The 20,035-nt window shown below is 47.0% G+C and overlaps 1 protein-coding gene across 20 annotated transcripts in view; it reads left to right on the top strand.

Annotated features, from left to right (window-relative positions):
• The window catches only part of LOC102450239 (MAX gene-associated protein-like), a 212,947-nt gene that overhangs the window by 14,184 nt on the left and 178,728 nt on the right, over window positions 1–20,035 (top strand). For 19 of the 20 annotated variants that reach the window (XR_012903448.1, XR_012903447.1, XR_012903446.1 and 16 more), the window contains exons 4-5: window positions 818–905; window positions 1,107–1,202. Coding sequence is in view for 17 of the 20 variants with exons in the window: in XM_075927186.1 (XP_075783301.1) it covers window positions 818–905; window positions 1,107–1,202 (184 nt within the window). In the remaining 3 variants the exon portion in view is untranslated. Of the gene's footprint in view, window positions 1–817; window positions 906–1,106; window positions 1,203–1,763; window positions 20,034–20,035 lie in introns of those variants that run through there. The other variant, XM_075927185.1, reaches the window with a different exon arrangement.

Raw genomic sequence — 20,035 nt, forward strand, 5'->3', positions numbered from 1 at the left:
GTAAATTACTCTTCCTTTAATGTCCTCAATAAAACTTAATGGCTACGTCTAGACTGGCATGATTCTCCGCAAATGCTTTTAACGGAAAAGAGCGTCTAGATTGGCACGGGCGCTTTTCCGCAAAAGCACTTTTTGCGGAAAAGCGTCCGTGCCAATCTAGACGTGGTTTTGTGCAAGAAAACCCCGATCGCCATTTTCACCATCGGGGCTTTTTTGCGCAAAACAGTTTTCAGCTGTTTACACTGGCCCTTTTGCGCAAAAGGATTTCCGGAAAAGGGCTTTTGCCGAACGGAAATGTCAGAGCATTTGCGCAAGAAGCACTGATTTCGGACAGTAGAACGTCAGTGCTTTTGCGCAAAATCAAGCGGCGAGTGTAGACGTCTGGCAAGTGTTTCCGCAAAAGCAGCTGCTTTTGCAGAAGAACTTGCCAGTCTAGATGTAGCCAATATGCTTAGAAGAAGCAGTCGCTTTACTTAAGCTCCTTAGTGGTTACGAGCTGAAAACAATACGTTTCTCCTCCCAGGCTGTTGCTTGTGGGATCCCAGAAAAAGTTGTTTTAAAATGTTTGATTTTGTAGCACTGTCTGTGTTTTGCTACTTTCGTAGCACACTCAGTTCTCACTGGCTCAGAGAGAATGTGTGATTGGGAACTGGAATTGAATGCACAGAAATGCAAAGCACTAGTATTAGGCCACTCTAATGATCTGTTCTAATGGTATGATCTGTTCTAATGGTATGACTATTGTCTAGCTTGTGTTAAGATGAGCATTTTAAATGTAAAGTATTTTACATTTATGTGAGGCTCTTTTTGCATGTAGGAAGCTCTTGACATTCATACTGTTGATAGAGTTGGAGGAGAAGAATCACAAAATGTACAGACTCCCTCGCTAGCTACAAGTGATCCAGGTAACACTCAATAACCTTAGGGCGGGAAAAGGAGGCGGGGGAGGGGGAGAATTTGGATGGTTTGGCCTCAATAAAAGAAAGTTTAAGGACAAAGTAGGAGATACACTACTTATTAATTAAATAATTACACTAAATAATTATCTGTTTTGCATAGCACACAGTATTTCATTGCATATATAATATCTTTCATTCTCTGAGCAGGTTGTCGAGCAAGAATACACTTGCTGGAAAAAGAACTCTTAGAAGATCTGAAGTCCTTAAGGCATAAGCAAGTGATACATCCTTCTCTCCAAGAAGGTATATATGTAAAGCTCTCTGGAGTGGGAACTGTTTCAAACTGTTTTAATACTGTGTATACCACAATAGGGGCCTGAATTGGGGGTGGTTCTTCGAGTATGTTTCACTGTGAATCCTACTGTAGGGTGCTCCTGTGAATGGGATCAGAGACTTTTGAACAGAAGTGTCCGATGTGGCGACCGATGCTTCCTATGGCAGCTGAATGAGGACATAAATGGCACAGCTAAAGCAACCCTCCTTCAGTTTACCTTAAACGAATCTCTACCCTGGGCAGTGAGATTCATTTATCACCTTGCCTCTGCTTTTGTGAGAAGAGAAAGGATAGGGAAAATAATAGTTTCACCTTAGGATATAATGTTTAATACCTGTTTGTCAGCTATCCCAGTGGAAAGGGGCAAGGCAGTTCCTGAAGGTGGGGAGAGGCTCCAGAACAATTCCTGTGGCAACTCTTGATGTTCCTGTCAAATCTGGGGCCTCTGAGACAGAAGTGGGTTAGCCAAGGAAGTGGGAAATGAGCATCCCTTAGAGTACTTCTTTGATTATTCTGGTCATTAACTCCAGGTCTCTGCCTTTATCCTGAGGAAGAAAGGGGGTCTTCATCCTATCCTAGAACTGAAGAGATGAATATGTACACGAGTCACCTCATTTTCAAGAAGATATGCTTGCCTCTGTGATCCCACATCTTTTGACCCATGAGTGATTCGTGGCTCTTGACTTTTATGTGCAGGATGCATTTCCATATAATTATCCACCCAGCTGACAATACATAGTTAAGATTCATGGTGAGCCAAATCTTTACAAGTAGAAAGTATTGCCATTTAAACTCTTCATGGCACCAAAATTTTTCATGAAGTTTCAAAAGGTAGTGACTGCTCATCTAAGAAGGTAGTAGGGATGTAAAAAAATTGATTAATAATGTAAATATGGAACTGTTAAAAATCTTAGCAGTTGCACAGTTACATGCTGCAGGCTTGCCGGAAGCCTGGATGTGCTGGCAGCCTGGATATGCTGACCCCCACTTCTGGGGAGCCAACTGCCAACCAGCAGGATGGGGTAGCAGCCCGCTCCTCAGGAGCAGGGCCGGGAGCCGGTGTGCTTCCAGGGAGCCAGCTGCGCTGTGGGCTTTGTACTGCAGAGTCTGCAGTGCGAGACAACAGCTGGCTTCAGCACACCAGCTTCTGGCCATGCTCCTGGGGAGCAGGGCTAGGAGTTGGCAAGTAACCATAATATAAACAGTTTTAATGGTTACACTCTTTCATCCCTAAAAAGGTAGCACATTCATGTATACCCTTACCTGGATGATTGGCTGATGGAGGGCAGATCCCAGCAGGACATGTCAGCAAGCCTGAAATCTGTCCTCTTTATTCCCTCAGCTAGGCCTCATGGTGAACAATAAAAAATCATTTTATTTCATCACAGCATGAGCTCATAAGAGTCTTGATAAACTTGGGTAAGCAAGAGCATACGTTCTCCAAAGGACAACTTCCTCTCAATGTGCCTGCTATTTCTTAGCTTTGAATTTTACCTGACTACAATGTTATGTATGTGTCTGTGACTGCTAGGGCCTTATGTGATCAAGCACCCATGTGTGGCTGCTTGCCAGACTTCACCAGTTATCCCTTCAGCTGTGGCTCTGCTGAATCTCTTTTCCAACAATACACCAGACGAATAAGGAATTTGTAATTCCACCAGTCATCACAGAACTGAGCTAGTGGAAGGAACCCAAAAAATGCATGAGCTCCCTTCACCAGCCAGGTGTGAGAGGCATCCACAGAATGCAGGTACTTTCCCTTCATTCTGATAGTCTGGGAATGGGATGAAAAGCAACCTGTGCCCAGAGCGCAAGACTGCTGCCCCCACCCTCCCAAAATTGCACCCTTTGTCTCTCCATGTATGTTGGTTCCAGTCTCTCTCCCCCCCCCTCACCCTCCTTGCTGCTGCCTCTTGGGTTGGGGAGGGGAAGGCGGATCCGGTGTTTGTGGGGAGCCAAACTCCTCACAGGCACCAGCTCCTCACAAGCACCAGCTTCCTCTCCCACTCCTCCCATGCTGCAAGCGGGGAGTGTATGTAGTCAACAAGATTAATCCATAAGCCCAGATTTATTGCTTAATTGTGACGTCAACTGCATGTTGACATCCCTAACTTCACCACCCTCCTAATTAAATAGTTTTTCCTAACATCCAACCTAGATCTCCCCCACTGCAACTTGAGATCATTGCTTTTTGTTCTGTCATTTGTCACCTCTGAGAATAGCCTAGCACCATCATTTTTGGAATTCCCCATCAAAACTACTCAGTGCAGATCTTGGCAGATAACATGTAGGTGATGCACTATGTGAACAACTAAGGAGCACACACTTGGTCTCTCCTCTGGAAGCTATTAAGTGTGGTCATGCCAGCATGGTAAACCATTCATCTTTCATCTGTTGGATGTCAACAGCAACCTGTCTGAGAATTTGTTTACCACACATGCGTGATTGCTATGGAGGTTGTTCATAATGCTGGTATTCCTATCTTCCCCCCTTCCCCCCGCCCATTAGGGGATGCCTATGATTGGCTTGTTGGCCACCAACATCAAGTGCCATATGATTTTGTTCCAGACAGGGCACAAGTCTGGGGTCATTACAGCATGCTTTCTTTCTGCAGTGAGTGATTCTGTGTCGCAGTGAGTGATTCTGTGTCCCGGGGTAACACCCACAATGAAATAAGACAGAGTTATCTTTGTACTGCGTTCATAGCTGAGATGGTTTTGATTGACTGACCTCTTACAAATAGCCAGCTCACAAATTGCCCAGATCTGATCTCTCCTCACCATGGCTGAATACTCCGTGTAGACCCAAACTCATTGCAGCTGATGGTGTAGTGTTGGCTTGTTGAGTATTACAGACAGAAATCTGCTTCCTACAGGTCCAGGAAATCCTGATACAGAGCAGGAAGACTTATTCAGCTCAATTGAAGAGCCTTTCTATAGAGGCAGCCCAGCATAGCCTGGAGCTGGTCCCAGTCCTCTGTATTGATGATCTTTGGCTACCTATTTTATTTAAACAGACTAGCCTTTGATTCAGTACTATTAAGATCCACCTTGCAACATTTTCAGCTTGCCAGTCACCTAATTTGTTTTGCTTGGTCTTGGCTCATGCAACACTCACAGTTTTTCAGAAGGCTTTTTCATACCTACCAGTCAGGTTTAGACACAGTGGAGTGGGTATGTCTGCATCCCCCCGCCACCCACTGCTGAGTGGCAGTCTCCCCTATCTGCCACTTCAGGCCAACTGCCTGCATTTGCCGGATGTCTTCTTGTTTACTCGACTGTGAACTAACAACTATGTAGACTAACTGTATGTTTGCTGCCCTGCCCTGAACCAGGGCCTGTGCCACTTCACTGACTGTTCACCACCCCACCCTGACGCAGGGTCAGGTCCCCATAGAGCCTGGACTGTTGGCTCAGTCCAAATATTGGCGTGAGGCTCAGGACTGACTTGACAGCCCTGAAGAGGGTGATTGTTCCACTAACTGTTGCTCTGGTCTGAACACAGGCCTGAGAGTAAGGCTACGGGAACTCAGTGGACTGAGGCGGAGTGGCCGCCTCCTAACCTGGAAGGGGAAGAGCCCCTCTGCAAGCCCTGTTGGGCTACAAGATCATTGCAGCAGCTCCTGCACAGGGTAGCCCAAACCCTGGGCATCCAGGCAGAGGAGATTGCTGAGGATGTAGATCCTGTATTGGATATCCTCACCTCCTTGGGACCATCCTACATTGCCCTTATTATTAAAACAATTATGGACACTGCGAGGTTCCTCTTACAAACCCCTGCCTCTGTCATGTGCAACAAGGAGGAATGGGTGGCGCTACTTTCTCTCCTCTAAGGGATATGAATACTTGTATTCCCACCCACCCTCTGATTTTTTTTTAGTAGTGGAGGATGCAAACCAGTGGGAGTTTCAAGAGTTCCAGGGGTCTTCTCCCAAAAATAGAGGGGCCAAAAGATTGCTCTATTTGGGAGGAAGATGTACTCTATGGGAGACCTACAACTTAGAATTCTTCTTCGGATAGTCCCCGTGGGTGCTCCACGTGTGGTGTCGGGCTATTCCCGGCGCCGCAAATTGGAGCTTTCCAGAGCTGTTTGGCGCCAGACCGCGCGTGTGCGAGCCAGTTTCGCGCCTTTCATCTGCTGTGCGTGGTTCGGTGCCCGCCAGTTCTTCTCATCTGCTTTGGGTCGCAGACGGAGCTCCCCCTTTCTCCTCAAACAGAGGTTCCCCTTCTCCTTCAGGCAGTTACCTGAGGGGGAATTTGAAAAAGAATAGAAACTGTTCCTCGTTTAGCTCGTTGTTTTAAAAAAAAAAAAAAAAAGAGGAGAGAGAGAGAGAGAAACCGGAAAACCGAGAAGAACCACTTCTACTTCAATGTAGCAATAGTGTTTTTTGTTAGCTACTGTTTTTACCTCCATTGACTCCGCGTTTAAAAAAAAAAAAAAAACACCTAGAGAAAACCCGAACAAACAAACCGCGGAGAGACATTTCTCCTCATTCACTGTTTCTCTCCGTTATTGTTTGTTTTAACTAAAAAAAAAAAAGAAAAAAAAGAAGTGCAAGCGGAAAGAAAGCCACTGACAGACAAAAAGCGGCGGCACTTAGGAGGTGCGAACTCTCAGCCCTGTCAGAGTGTAAAAATGCCGGGCTCCCCTGGCTTTAAAAAATGTGCCAGATGCGCTGAGCCAATGCCGGTGTCAGACGGGCACTCGGCTTGTGTCCATTGCCTTGGGGAGGCACATATCCCCCAAAAGTGCACCCACTGTGCCAGCCTGATGACCAGAGCCCGCAAGGAGCGGGAGCGGTGTTTGTAAGAGATCCTGTTCAATAAGGCTCTCATGCCTTCCACTGCTTCAGGATCCTCTGCCTCAGACCCCACGGCGGAAAAGCAGAGGGCTCCTTCTGAGGCTCTGCCTTCACCTAAGAGGGAGAGAGCCTCCCCCGCTCATTCCCTGCCAGCTGCTCCGCAACCACGGGTGAGCGCAGGTGATAAGCTGGGTACCTCAGGCTCAAGGGTAACCCGTGCTCCTACTACAAAGAAACCGGCTGGCATTCCCCGATCTCGGCAGCACAGTCTGCACCGGGGCTTCTTAAAGGGCCAGCTACAGCGGCACCGGAACTGTCCGCACCGAGTGCTGAGATGCCTGTAATCACTGTTCCTCACACAGAGCTGTCCTCAGCACCGGCATACTCCTGCCCAGATGCTTCCTTCTGAGCCTTTAACCCTTCAGTCTCCAGGCTCTGCACAGCTTCCAGCAACCTCTGCTAAAGCAGCATCAAAATCAAATACCCAGGAAATCTCTCTGCATACCTCCCCGGGTTTTTCTTGGGAACCATCTCCTCACCCTTGTGCTTCTACACGCCATACAAGGGATCAGAGGGAATATCATGAGCGAAGTCTTTCATCTTGTCACCATTACTATAGAGAGCGTAGCTGCTCACACCAGGGATGCTCTAGATCTCGTCCTACAAGACTCTCACGCTCACCGATTCATTCACCACGAAGCACCTATTATGTCAGTTATTGCAGTGCTAGGTCTTCTAGACGTTCGTCACCTGCAAGGTCTGACCGACGTTATACGCACCATCATAGACTTTACTATATTGAATCATCTCATCACAGTCACTCTCGATCTCATCGCTGGTCTCCATGTTCCTGTCAGTCAATTAGCCCACACTCTACATTCAGAGATTCTCAAACATTCCCCGCTACAACCTACGATACCTTCTCGTTCTCCGGACTTAGAGGAAGGGCAACTCTCAGAAACTGACCCAGACATGTCTCCTAATGCTCGCTCATCTGTGCCTTCAAGGGATGAACCGGTGTCTCTGGGCGAAACGTCACCTCTGGACGATCTTAAAGAATTCCAAGACCTCTTTAAATGCGTCGCGCAATCCCAGGAGGTACAACTTACTGAGTCCCAGGTTAAACAGCATAAGTTATTCAAGAATTTACATCTGAAACAATAACGAAAGATTGCCCTCCCGATAGATGATGCTATCATGGAGGTAGCACAGGACATCTGGCAGATGCCAACATCAATACCGCCCACCAATAAGAAAGTGGATAAAAAGTATTTTGTTCCAACCAAAGGCTTGGATTTTCTTTTTAATCACCCGCAGCCAAATTCCCTGATAGTGGATGTGGTTCGCCATAAGAGTAAGATGCCCCAATTTAAAAATTCCCTACCGGATAGGGATACAAAGAAATTGGACTATTTCGGCCAAAAAGTTTACTCCTCCTCAACCCTGCTCCTGCGGGTGGCCAATTATGCTGCCCTTTTGTCAAATCATAACTTTGACAATTACTCCAAGCTCCTGGAACTTATGCAACATCTCCCTGACAATAAGAGGTCTCCTTAAAGCAGTTGTCCAAGAAGGGTTCACTGCATGTAGAACATCGCTTCAGATCGCTGCGGACATTGCCGACAGCCACTCGAGCGATGGCAACAGGTATTGCGATGCGAAGAGCTTCCTGGTTATTGTTGGCGGGTGCCCCTAAGGAGTTGTAGTCCAAAGTGGAAGATTTACCCTTTGACCGTCAAGCTGTTTGCCTCCACTACCAATGAGGTTCTCCATTCTGGCAAGGACTCTCGTACTACCCTTCGGTCTCTAGGGATGTACACACCACCTTTCAAATGCAGGCGATACTACCCCTTTCAAAGGAGATACGATTACTTCTCCTATAAGCAGCAACAGCAGCGTGGATCTGACCAACCTAGATTTAGACAGCGCCATCAACGCAAACGTCAGCAGCAGAATCGCTCTTCAGCTCGGCCTCCTCAGAAGCAGCAGGTTTGACTCCTGTGCGGGGGACTCGAACACATCTGCAGTGATCAACACACTAAAGCCTGCCACCACCTTATTCCACCACCGCCTGAGGCCATTTCTTCATCAATGGGCCAGCATTACCTCAGACCGATGGGTACTAGAGGTCATGTCATATCAGGCGTAATGATCCCATTTGCCTCAGTCCCCCCTTACTATCCCTCCCACCCCCTCCCTTCTCAGGGACCCATCTCACGGGGCCGCTCTTCGAGAAGAAGTTTTTCACCTGCTCGAGATTGGAGCCATAGAGCGAGTACCTGCCGAATTCTGGGGAAAAGGGTTTTACTCCAGGTATTTCCTAGTTCCCAAGAAATCAGGGGGGTGGAGACCCATCCTCGATCTGAGAGGTCTAAATCGTTTCATCCGAAAGCAGCGCTTCAAAATGACCAGGCTGGCCAAGCTCATGCCAGCACTAAACAAAGGAGACTGGTTCACAGTCCTAGATTTGCAAGACGCATATTTCCATGTGACAATACACATAGCGCACAGATGTTTTCTGAGGTTTGTAGTGGGTGACGACCATTTTCAGTACAGGGTACTGCTTTTTGGCCTCATCTCAGCCCCAAGGGTGTTCTCCAAAACGCTGGCGGTAATGGCTGCCCATCTACGCAGAACAGGAGTCTCCATTTTCCCCTACCTCGACGACTGCCTTATCAAGGGACACACCCAGTCAGAGGCACATCACATGGTAGTCGCAACTCGGGATTTGTTCGACTCCCTCGGCCTTATTGTGAACATTCAAAAATCACATCCGCAACCAACACAAATTCTAAACTTCATAGGAGCGCGTCTCGACTCCCAGTCAGAGAGAGTTCATCTGCCAGTCGAGCGTTTTGAACTTACACACGACCTGATACAAACAGTCTAGCAAGCTCCAACACTCCCGGTATGTGTGTGCCTCCAGCTTCTGGGTCATATGGTGTCAACTACAATCACAGTGCGCCACGCAAGCCTACACCTCAGGTGTCTACAGCATTGGCTAAGCACGGTATACATTCCTACCAGGCACAGTATCCGCAAGACCGTGGTGCTACCAGCACACGTCAAAGACTCCCTCTTATGGTGGACCGATCACAGCAACATGCTGTCAGGAGTCCCTTTCCACGCACCGCAGCCGTCAGCGGAGATAACCACAGACGCCTCTCTCATCGGCTGGGGTGCCCATATGGGCGCAAAAACAGTTCAGGGCCGCTGGTCCACGACAGAGATGATGCTCCATATCAACCTTCTCGAGCTCCGAGCGGTGTTTCGTTCCTGCAAACACTTCAAGTTACACATAAGAGGCACTGTCGCCAGAATTCTCACAGACAATGTAGTGGCGCTGTATTATGTGAACAGACAAGGGGGTGCCCGATCCCGTTCACTTTGTGCAGAAGCGATCTGCCTCTGGAACTGATGCATTCGAAACAACATTTTTATAGTCACGTCATACTTACCAGGTGCAAACAATACCACTGCGGATGTGCTGAGCAGACATTTCCCTCAAGACCACGAGTGGGTGATCCGCACGGATGTCCTCTTACCTCTCTTCCATTGGTGGTGCTTTCCGGTGATAGATCTGTTCGCCACACGTGCAAATGCGAAATGCAGGACTTACTGTTCCAGAGCAGGCGTGGGCAATCACTCTCTGGGAGATGCATTTCTCCTTCATTGGGGCACATCACTTTTGTATGCATTCCCCCCTGTTGTACTCATTCCCAGAGTACTCGAGAAGATCGTGATGGACAGGGCACGAGTGATACTCATAGCCCCAGCGTGGCCCAGACAGCCATGGTACTCAACTCTTCTGCAGCTCTCCGTACGAGCACCACGCCGATTGCCTTACCTACCGGACTTGCTCACACAACATAAAGGCTCCCTTCTTCATCCGAAGCTGGATACTCTGCACCTGACTGCGTGGATGATACATGGTTTAGCGCATCCGAGAATCTTTGTTCGGACCAGGTGAAGCGTGTTCTCTTACACAGCAGGAAGGATACCACCAGGAAAACTTAACCTGTCCAAGTGGTCTAGATTCGTGTGCTGGTGTGCTCCTAAGCTTCTAGACCCCCTTGTTTCACCACTACATGTTTTACTGGACTATGTCCTCCAGCTACAGTTGACTGGACTCTACATCTCATCGCTTAAAGTTCATGTGGCTGCGATAGCTGCCTTTCACTACCCCGTTGAAGGCAAGTCGATTTTTCTCCCATCCCATGATGACCAGATTTCTCAAAGGATTGGCTAACCTTAACCCACCACGTAGGCCTCCGCCACCTGCATGGAGTCTTGACTTGGTGCTTGATGTCCTAACTCGACCACCGTTTGAACTGTTGGCCACAGTACCCATGTCGATGCTTACAATGAAGGTACTCTTTCTTCTTGCCATAACATCGGCACGTAGGGTGAGCGAATTAACTGCATTGATGTCAACACCTCCCTATACAGTCCTTAACGCGGAATCAGTGATACTGAGGTCTCATCCAGCCTTTCTACCTAAAGTCTGCACAGATTTTCATATAAATGAGCCAATCGTTTTGCCATGTTTCTATCCAAAACCTCATACCTCTCAGCGTGACGCTTTCCTGCATACCCTCGATGTTCGTAGAGCCTTAGCATTCTATATAGGTAGAACCCATACTCTGCGTAAGACGGATCGCCTCTTCGTTTCAACATCAGGGCCTTCTACGGGCGAGTCCTTATCGGCCCAGCGTATTTCTAAACTGGTTGTCTCTTGTATTATGACTTGCTATACTATTTGTAAGAAGCCGCTCACGTCGCAGCCTAGGGCCCACTCGACATGAGCAGTTGCTGCGTCTGCAGCTTTCGTGAAAGGAGTCCCTCTGCGGGACATCTGCCGGGCGGCGACTTGGTCTTCAACTTGCACCTTTTCAAAGCATTATGCAATTGTTCAGTACTTTTCCTCTGACTCAGCAGTAGCCTTGGCAGTGCTGCCTAGTGTTCAGAATCCCGATTCCGAAGCCCACGTCTAACTGAGATTACTGCTTCGGAGTCACCATACGTGGAGCACCCACGGGGACTACCCGAAGAAGAAGAGGAAGTTATTCACTTCGTGCAATAACGATGGTTCTTCGAGGTGTGTCCCCGTGGGTGCTCCACGACCCACCCTCCTCCCTGCTTCGGAATCTTGTCTGTCTGTCTTGCAGATAGGCGGTGAGACGAACAGGCGGGCACCGGACCGCGCGCGGCAGATGAAAGGTGCGAAACCGGCTTGCGCACGTGCGGTCCGGCCCCACACACAGCTCTGGCATGCTCCGATTTGCGGCGCCGGGACCAGCCCGACACCACACGTGGAGAACCCACGGGGACACACCTCGAAGAACCATTGTTACTGCACGAAGTGAGTAACTTCCTCTTTCTAACCAGCAGACTCTCATCAGCTGCTATGCTCATAGCCCCTGCTCGGCATTGCCAAAGTTCACAGAATTTTACCACAAGTCTCTTGATAAGAGTTCATCTGCCTAATGGAGGAGGGCAAACTGATCACAAAGGCTTCTTTACAAGCAACTTTTGACAGAGCTGATGTGGCAGCTCGCACCATAGCCACAGAAGCGGTTATAAGAAGATGCTACTGGCTCTTGGTGTCCGGCCTATCTGCAAATTCATGGATATCCACCTTTTTATATCTGTGGGCATCTGCATCCGTGAATATGGATGTGGATATTCGTAACGCATTTTTTTGCAGATGCCACACGGGGTTCTACTTCTGAGGTCCAACTAACTTTGCAAGACCTGCTGTTCAAGAGCTGATGTTGTTTTCAGAAAAAATGGACAGGAGAGACTATAATTTGAAAGACTCCAGGGCCGCTTTGAAGTCCCCAGGCATTCTTATGCTGGCACCACAATATAGGCATTTCAAACCTCAGCCCCCATCTTGGTCTTTCCAATCCTTGAGCCTCCAGGACTTCTTTCATTGGAGAAGACTGCAGCAGCAGGAAAAGACGAGACTGAGCCCCTGAGCAGATCTCTGTCCAGCCCAAATCTTCCTCGGAGCGCTCAAAGATGACGTACCAAATCTTCCTCTGGATCCAAACAGGCTTACCTTTGTCTCCTGACTTTCTCCTTTCTAATTTGCGTGGTGCTCAGCACGGTAGAGAGGGATACTCCATCTAATTCTCCTCCCTTCTCATTTCTCCAATTTGTCCAGATCAGTTTGAATTATGACCCTATCCTCCAAAGCAGTTGCAACCCTCCCAGCTTGGTATCATCTGCAGATTTAATAAGCGTACTTTCTATGCCAATATGTAAATCGTTGATGAAGATATTGAACAGAGCCGGTCCCAAAACAGACCCCTGCGGAACCCCACTTGTTATACCTTTCAAGCAGGATTGAGAACCGTTAATAACTACTCTCTGAGTATGGTTATCCAGCCAGTTATGCACCCACCTTATAGTAGCCCCATCTAAGTTGTATTTGCCTAGTTTATTGATAAGAATATCATGCGAGACCGTATCAAATGCCTAACTAAAGTCTAGGTATACCACACCCACCGCTTCTCCCTTATCCACAAGACTCGTTATCCTATCAAAGAAAGCTATCAGATTGGTTTGAGATGATTTGTTCTTTACAAATCCATGCTGGCTGTTCCCTGTCACCTTACTACCTTCCAGGTGTTTGCAGATGATTTTCTGGCACAGAAGTTAAACTAACTGGTCTGTAGTTTCCTGGGTTGTTCTTATTTCCCTTTTTATAGATGGGCACTATATTTGCCAGTTAAGATTTTACATCCCTAGTGGTAATCTCTCTACAGTTTGAGTGTGGCCCTCTGGCAAGTTGTCAGAAGCAGTCTCCTGCTAGGTCCCTTTCAGTTCTAGGAGATTGGTATATCTCCATTATTAAAAAAAAAAAAAAAAAAAAAAAAAGTTGGGTTTCCTCAAAGTATGAATTGGCTTGAGGCTCAGGCCTGAGTTGACAGCCCTGAAGAGGGTGATTGTTCCACTAACTGTTGCTCTGGTATGAACACAGGCCTGAGAGTAAGGCTACGGGAACTCAGTGGACTGAGGCGGAGTGGCCGCCTCCTAACCTGGAGGGGGAAGAGCCCCTCTGCAAGCCCTATTGGGCTACAAGATCATTGCAGCAGCTCCTGCACAGGGTAGCCCAAACCCTGGGCATCCAGGCAGAGGAGATTGCTGAGGATTTAGATCCTGTATTGGATATCCTCACCTCCTTGGGACCATCCTACATTGCCCTTATTATTAAAACAATTATGGACACTGCGAGGTTCCTCTTACAAACCCCTGCCTCTGTCATGTGCAACAAGGCGGAATGAGTGGCGCTGCTTTGTCTCCTCTAAGGGATATGAATACTTGTATTCCCACCCACCCTCTGATTTTTTTTAGTAGTGGAGGATGCAAACCAGTGGGAGTTCCAAGAGTTCCAGGGGTCTTCTCCCAAAAGTAGTGGGGCCAAAAGATTGCTCTATTTGGGAGGAAGATGTACTCTATGGGAGACCTACAACTTAGAATTTCTAGCCATCAGGCCCTCATCAGCCGCTATGCTCATAGCCCCTCCTCGGCATTGTCAAAGTTCACAGAATTTTACCACAAGGCTCTTGATAAGAGTTCATCTGCCTAATGGAGGAGGGCAAACTGATCACAAAGGCTTCTTTACAAGCAACTTTTGACAGAGCTGATGCGGCAGCTCGCACCATAGCCATAGAAGTGGTTATGAGAAGATGCTACTGATGTCCGGCCTATCTGCAAATTCATGGATATCCACTTTTTATATCTGTGGGCATCTGCATCCGTGAATATGGATGTGGATATTCGTAACGCATTTTTGGCAGATGCCACATGGGGCTCTACTTCTGAGGTCCAACTAACTTTGCAAGACCTGCTGTTCAAGGGCTGATGTTGTTTTCAGAAAAAATAGACAGGAGAGACTATAATTTGAAAGACTCCAGGGCCGCTTTGAAGTCCCCAGGCATTCTTATGCTGGCACCATAATATAGGCATTTCAAACCTCAGCCCCCATCTTGGTCCTTCCAATCCTTGAGCCTCCAGGACTCCTTTTATTGGAGAAGATTGCAGCAGCAGGAAAAGGCAAGACTGGGCCCCTGACCAGATCTCTGTCCAGCCCAAATCTTCCTCGGAGCGCTCAAAGATGACGTACCAAATCTTCCTCTGGATCCAAACAGGCTTACCTTTGTCTCCTGACTTTCTCCTTTCTAATTTGCGTGGTGCTCAGCATGGTAGAGAGGGATACTCCATCTAATTCTCCTCCTTTCTGTCCTTCCATCCCCCATCCCTGTCCTTTTTCAGGGACCTTTCTCACAAGCAAGTCTTTATGTTCCTACCCCAGGGGGCAGTAGAGGGGAGTTTATTTTTGGTATTTCCTCATATCGAAGGCCAAGGGTAGTTTCAGGCCCATTCTTAATGTGCGAGAACTCAGCACATTCATAAAGAAAGTCAAGTTCTGCACGGTCTGTCTTGTCTCCCTTATCCCATCCCTGGATTCAGCAGATGGGTATGTCTCCCTCAAAATAAGGCATGCATATTTCCACATAGCCATCACACCACCTCATAGGAAATACCTCAAGTTCCTAGTGAATGATGCCCTACCAATTCACAGTTCTGCCTTCTGGCTTATCTTCAGGCCCTCAGGGCTTCATGAAATGCTTGGCAGTTGTAGCAGTTCTCTACATCTAGTTCTCGTACCTAGATGATTGGCTTATAAAAAGCTGCCCCAGATTCCAGGTGCAGACAAAGGTTTAAATGATCAGAACTATTTTCAACATCTTGGGCCTCCTCGTAAATGATGCACAGTACCCAGTTCAGAGGATAGAATTTATAGGGGGTGATCTTCGACTCTCAGATCTACCAGAATACAGATTTTAGTCACTGATCGACCTCATCCCGAGTCTCATACAGTTTCCTACCATCACAGCAAGGAACTATCTGAAACTTACTGGGCAAATGGCTGCTTGTAACTTTTGTGGGCTGTGTGCCACACTCAGGCCCCTTCAGATGTCGCTAGAGTCAGTATTCCAACCATCCTACTGCAGCCTAGACATCATTGTTACCCTGCCAGGTTCAGTGCTAGATTCCCTATGATGGTGGGTAGACCCCATCAATACCCTCTCTGGAGACCTCTTCCTACTCCCTCAGCCATCCTGGTTACTAGAGATGGACGTGTCCAACTTGGGTTTGGGGGCACACTTAGAGGATCTCAGGTCCCAGGGTCTTCAGTCTCAGGTCAACAGCTCTACATATCAGTGTCAGAGAGCTACAGGCAATACACCTTACATATCAGACCTTTCACGCATACATAGCAGGACACTGTGTATCAGTGGTGATGGACAACACAACGATGATGTTCTGTATCAACAGACGAGTGCACACTCCTCTTGTCTGTGCAGAGACAAGCCCTTTTTCTATGTGACTTTTGTGTGGGATGTTCAGTCCACGAGCTAGCATCTTGCATTCCTGGGTCCTAGAACAAGCTGATGGGCCATCTCAGCAGGTCTTTTCATGGACGTGAGTAGTCTCTTTGCCTATACGTAGCCAACTTATTCTCCCGGAGGTGAGGCATGCCCCAACTGGACTTGTTTTGCCACACACCACAGTGGGAAGTGTCACCTGATGTTCATACCAGAGCCACAATCCAGGATCCTGTGACGATGCTTTCCTCCTGCCGTAGGGAAATCATCTCCTCTATGCCTTCCCACTGAGTACATTAGTTCATTAATTACTCCTCAGAATCAAGAGGGGTCGAGCATAGGTCATGCTAATAGCAGTAGCCCAGCCTTGTCAGGACTGGTACACTTTCTTCCTGGACATGTCAGTAGAAGTGCGTATCACACTTTCTGTTAGCCTTAGTCTTGTGTCAGACGGTTCAGGTATCTCCAATATCCGAACCTTGAGTCCTTGCATCTCACAGCCTAGAAAACTGTGGCTGAATCCCAGGGTGCTTCTCTGCTCAAACCAGGTTCGGCAAGTCCTTCAGGGTAGCAGGAAGCTCTCCACAGGAGCCACTTAACACTTGGCCAAGAGGAAGAATCATAGAATACTAGGACTGGAAGGGACCTCGAAAGGTCATCGAGTCCAGTTCCCTGCCCTCATGGCAGGACCGAGAACTGACTAGACCATCCCTGATAGACATTTATCTAACCTACTCTTAAATATCTCCAGAGATGGAGATTCCACAACCTCCCTGGGCAATTTTTTCCTAATGTCCAACCTAAACCTCCCTTGCTGTAGTTTAAGCCCATTGCTTCTTGTTCTGTCCTCAGAGGCCAAGATGAACAAGTTTTCTCCCTCCTCCTCATGACACCCTGAAAACTGCTATCATATCCCCCCCTCAATCTTCTCTTTTCTAAACTAAACAAACCGAATTCTTTCAGCCTTCCTTCATAGGTCATGTTCTCTAGACCTTTAATCATTCAATTTCTCCACATTTTTCTTGAAATGTGGTGCCCAGAACTGGACACACTACTCCAACTGAGGCCTAACCAGCGCACAGTAGAGCGGAAGAATGACTTCTCGTGTCTTGCTCACAACACACCTGTTAATGCATCCCAGAATCATGCTTGCTTTTTTTGCCACAGCATCACACTGCTGACTCGTATTCAGCTTGTGGTCCACTATAACCCCTAGATCGCTTTCCGCTGTACTCCTTCCTAGACAGTCGCTTCCCATCTTGTATGTATGGAACTGATTGTTCCTTCCTAAGTGGAGCACTTTGCATTTCTCTTTATTAAACCTCATCCTGTTTACCTCTGACCATTTCTCCAATTTGTCCAGATCAGTTTGAATTATGTCCCTATCCTCCAAAGAAGTCGCAACCCCACCCAGTTTGGTATCATCTGCAAACTTAATAAGCGTACTCTCTATCCCAATATCTACATCATTGATGAAGATATTGAACAGTACGGGTCCCAAAACAGACCCTTGCGGAACTCCACTTGTTATCCCTTTCCAGCAGGATTTAGAACCGTTAACAACAACTCTCTGACTACGGTTATCCAGCCAATTATGCACCCACCTTATCGTGGCCCTATCTAAGTTATATTTGCCTAGTTTATCAATAAGAATCTCATGCGAGTCCGTATCAAATGCCTTACTAAAGTCTAGGTATATGACATCCCTTATCCCTTCTCCCTTATCCAATTAATTCAGTTCACATTACTGTATTTAAATTACTGCATTATGTTTTGTATTTCCTGTTCATGTTTGTTAAATAAAGTTTGCTGTTGCTGCAGTAGTGTTGTTTTTTTCGTGTGTTTCTATTTTTTGTTGCTGTTTGCTGTGTTGTTGGTGCTTGGTTACACTTCGAGTGCTTCATATGGGATATTTCCGACTTAGGAACAAATTGAGTTACGACCAGCTATTCGGAATGTAACTTGTTTGCTAAGTTGGGGAACGGCTGTATTCTAGGATGCGTTTCATCAGGCCCTGGTGATTTGCAGGCATCTAACTTTTCTAGGTGATTTTTAACTTGTTCTTTTTTTATTTTGTCTTCTAAACCTACCCCCTTCCCACTAGCATTCACTGTGTTAGGCATTCCTTCAGACTTCTCAGTGAAGACCGAAACAAGTCATTAAACATCTCTGCCATTTCCAAGTTTCCTGTTACTTTTTCACGCTCCTTACTGAGCAGTGGGCCTACCCTGTCCTTGGTCTTCCTCTTGCTTTTAATGTATTTATAAAAGAAGTTCTCCATTTGGGCATTGCAACTCCGTTCATCTCCTATGCTAGCACCGGTCCCACTTGCCCTGGTCTGCCTCCTTTAGCTGAAGTAGCAAGGTCTTTTGGCTTCATCTATAAGGGCCCACTTGGTTGCCATACTGGCATTCCATCCTGGGATACAAAGTTGCATAGTATTCTCTGATCCCGTGGTTAATTGGTTCCTAAAAGGTAGAGATAGATCATGTCTGTTGGTGTGCCAACTTGTTACTCCATGTGCCAACTCATCCCTCCGTGGGACCTCAGCCTTGTCCTATCAAGACAGACAGATTCTCCATTTGAACAGCTAGCCATATGTTCTTTATGTCTCTAAAAAGGTAGCTTTCCTAATGGCTATAACCTCAGCCAGGAGTTTCAGAACTGAGGATCCTAACCTCAGAGCCCCCTACATAATGTTCTTTAAGAACAAGGTGCAGTTAAGACCTTACCCTGTGTTCCTTCTTATGGTGGTTTCTCAGTTCCATATCAATTGGGACATATTTATTTTAGTGTTTTATCCTAAATTGTATTCTGGTGGTTAAAAACAGACACTCCACACCATTGAAGTGTGCAGGACATTGGCCTTTTACATTAAGACTAGACCATTAAGAAAATCAGCTCAGTTATTTGTAGCTGTTGCAGATAGGTTGAAAGGCCAGCTTGTGTCATCTCAGTGGATTTCTTTGTGGATAGTCTCCTGCATTTGCAAATGCTACAGCCTTGCACAGGTTCCTGCACTGGCAAACACACCACAGCATTTCTCACTCACATCCCAGCTCATGAGATATATAGAGCAGTGATATGGTCCTCCATCCACATGTTCACAGCACATTACGCAATCACCCAGCAAGTCAGACATGACATGGTCTTCAGAAGGGAAGTATTCCAATCAGCTTGTGGCTCAGACCCTACCTCCTAAAGCAGGGCTATTCAACACATGGCCTGTGGGCCACATGTGACCTGCGACCCATTTGTTTGCAATCTGCAGTGTGGTTTGGGTTTACGCGGGGCTCAGCATGTGGCCCGCAGGTGGGATCCTTTGAACATGGCCTCCACTGGGAACACTTTCTGCAATGGTGACGCATCTCCCAGGTGAGGTGAACATTTAAAGACACAAGCAGACGGGCCTGCTGGAACAGACAAGTACAGGGTGTCGGTGTTTTTAGTCTCCAGGAGGAGGTGCCAGGAGCGGGGCATTGTGGGAAGTGCTGTCTGCTTAGCCTTGTGGGCAGAGCCTGAGGTGTTGATTGGCTCACACTGGCCATGTCTGGCGCTGCAGCCAGGCAGCCCGGCCTCCATCCCACACGGAGCAATGGACTCCCTTTTCAGTTCAAGTAAAGGCAGTCTCACCTTCAGCAGTGAGATTTGGCGTTGAAAAAGAAATGATAGAACTGCAAAACAATAGTATTCTAAAAGCTAGGATAAGGAAGAGGACACTGAAACATTTTGGATGGCCTTTGTACAGGAAGACATTACTGAAATGTGCCAGAAAAGTGCTAACTTGCTTTGAGTCTACATATGTCCGTGAAAGTTCATTCTCCTCCATGGGAATCAAGGCAAAACTGCACACCTCTCTTACTGACAGACTTCTGATCGACTGTCTCTGTGCTGCTACAACGGAATACAAGCCTGATGTGAAACAGTTGGTGAAAAGTTTGCAGACACAATCTTCACATTGTACTTATATCCAGTAAATTCCAGTACTGTATTGGCAGTTTTGTTTGATTTTTGTTAAAATTATGAAGCCAAAACAAAAAAGTAGTCAATATATAATGGTCTTCTGTTGATATGGGTTTTAGTAGTTAAATTCTTGGACTGTCATTTCTCATTAAAAGTGCTGTCATATGCATCAAAATTGGGTAAATTTTGCATTTTATTAATGTCAGCAGAATTGACTTAAATGGGGCCTGCGTGTTGTGTAATCTTGCCTTAATCTTTGTATTCATGCCTGTCAGTGTTAAAGAAGTTACTTGCATATATATTTGCATGTATTTGCAACCACACTTATGTTGCAGCCTTTGGCATGTGCTATGATCATCACTGTGGTCCCCAGGGCTTCCAAAGTTGAGTAACCATGTCCTAAAACTTAGGACTGGAATGCACATGAACATGTACTCAAAGAAAAAATGGTTACTCACCTTTTGTAGTTGTTGATCTTTGAGATGGGTTGTTCATGTCCATTCCAATATCCGCCCTCCTACACCTCTTTTGGACTACTGGCAAGGAGGAACTGAGGGGTTGACGGGTTAGTGAAGTTATATATTGAGTGCTATATCAGCACCACTCCAGGGTATGCGTAGGCTGATCCAATGGTTTC

Source organism: Pelodiscus sinensis, chromosome 4 (genome assembly GCF_049634645.1).
Source record: "Pelodiscus sinensis isolate JC-2024 chromosome 4, ASM4963464v1, whole genome shotgun sequence".
Classification (NCBI taxonomy): Eukaryota; Metazoa; Chordata; order Testudines; family Trionychidae; genus Pelodiscus; species Pelodiscus sinensis.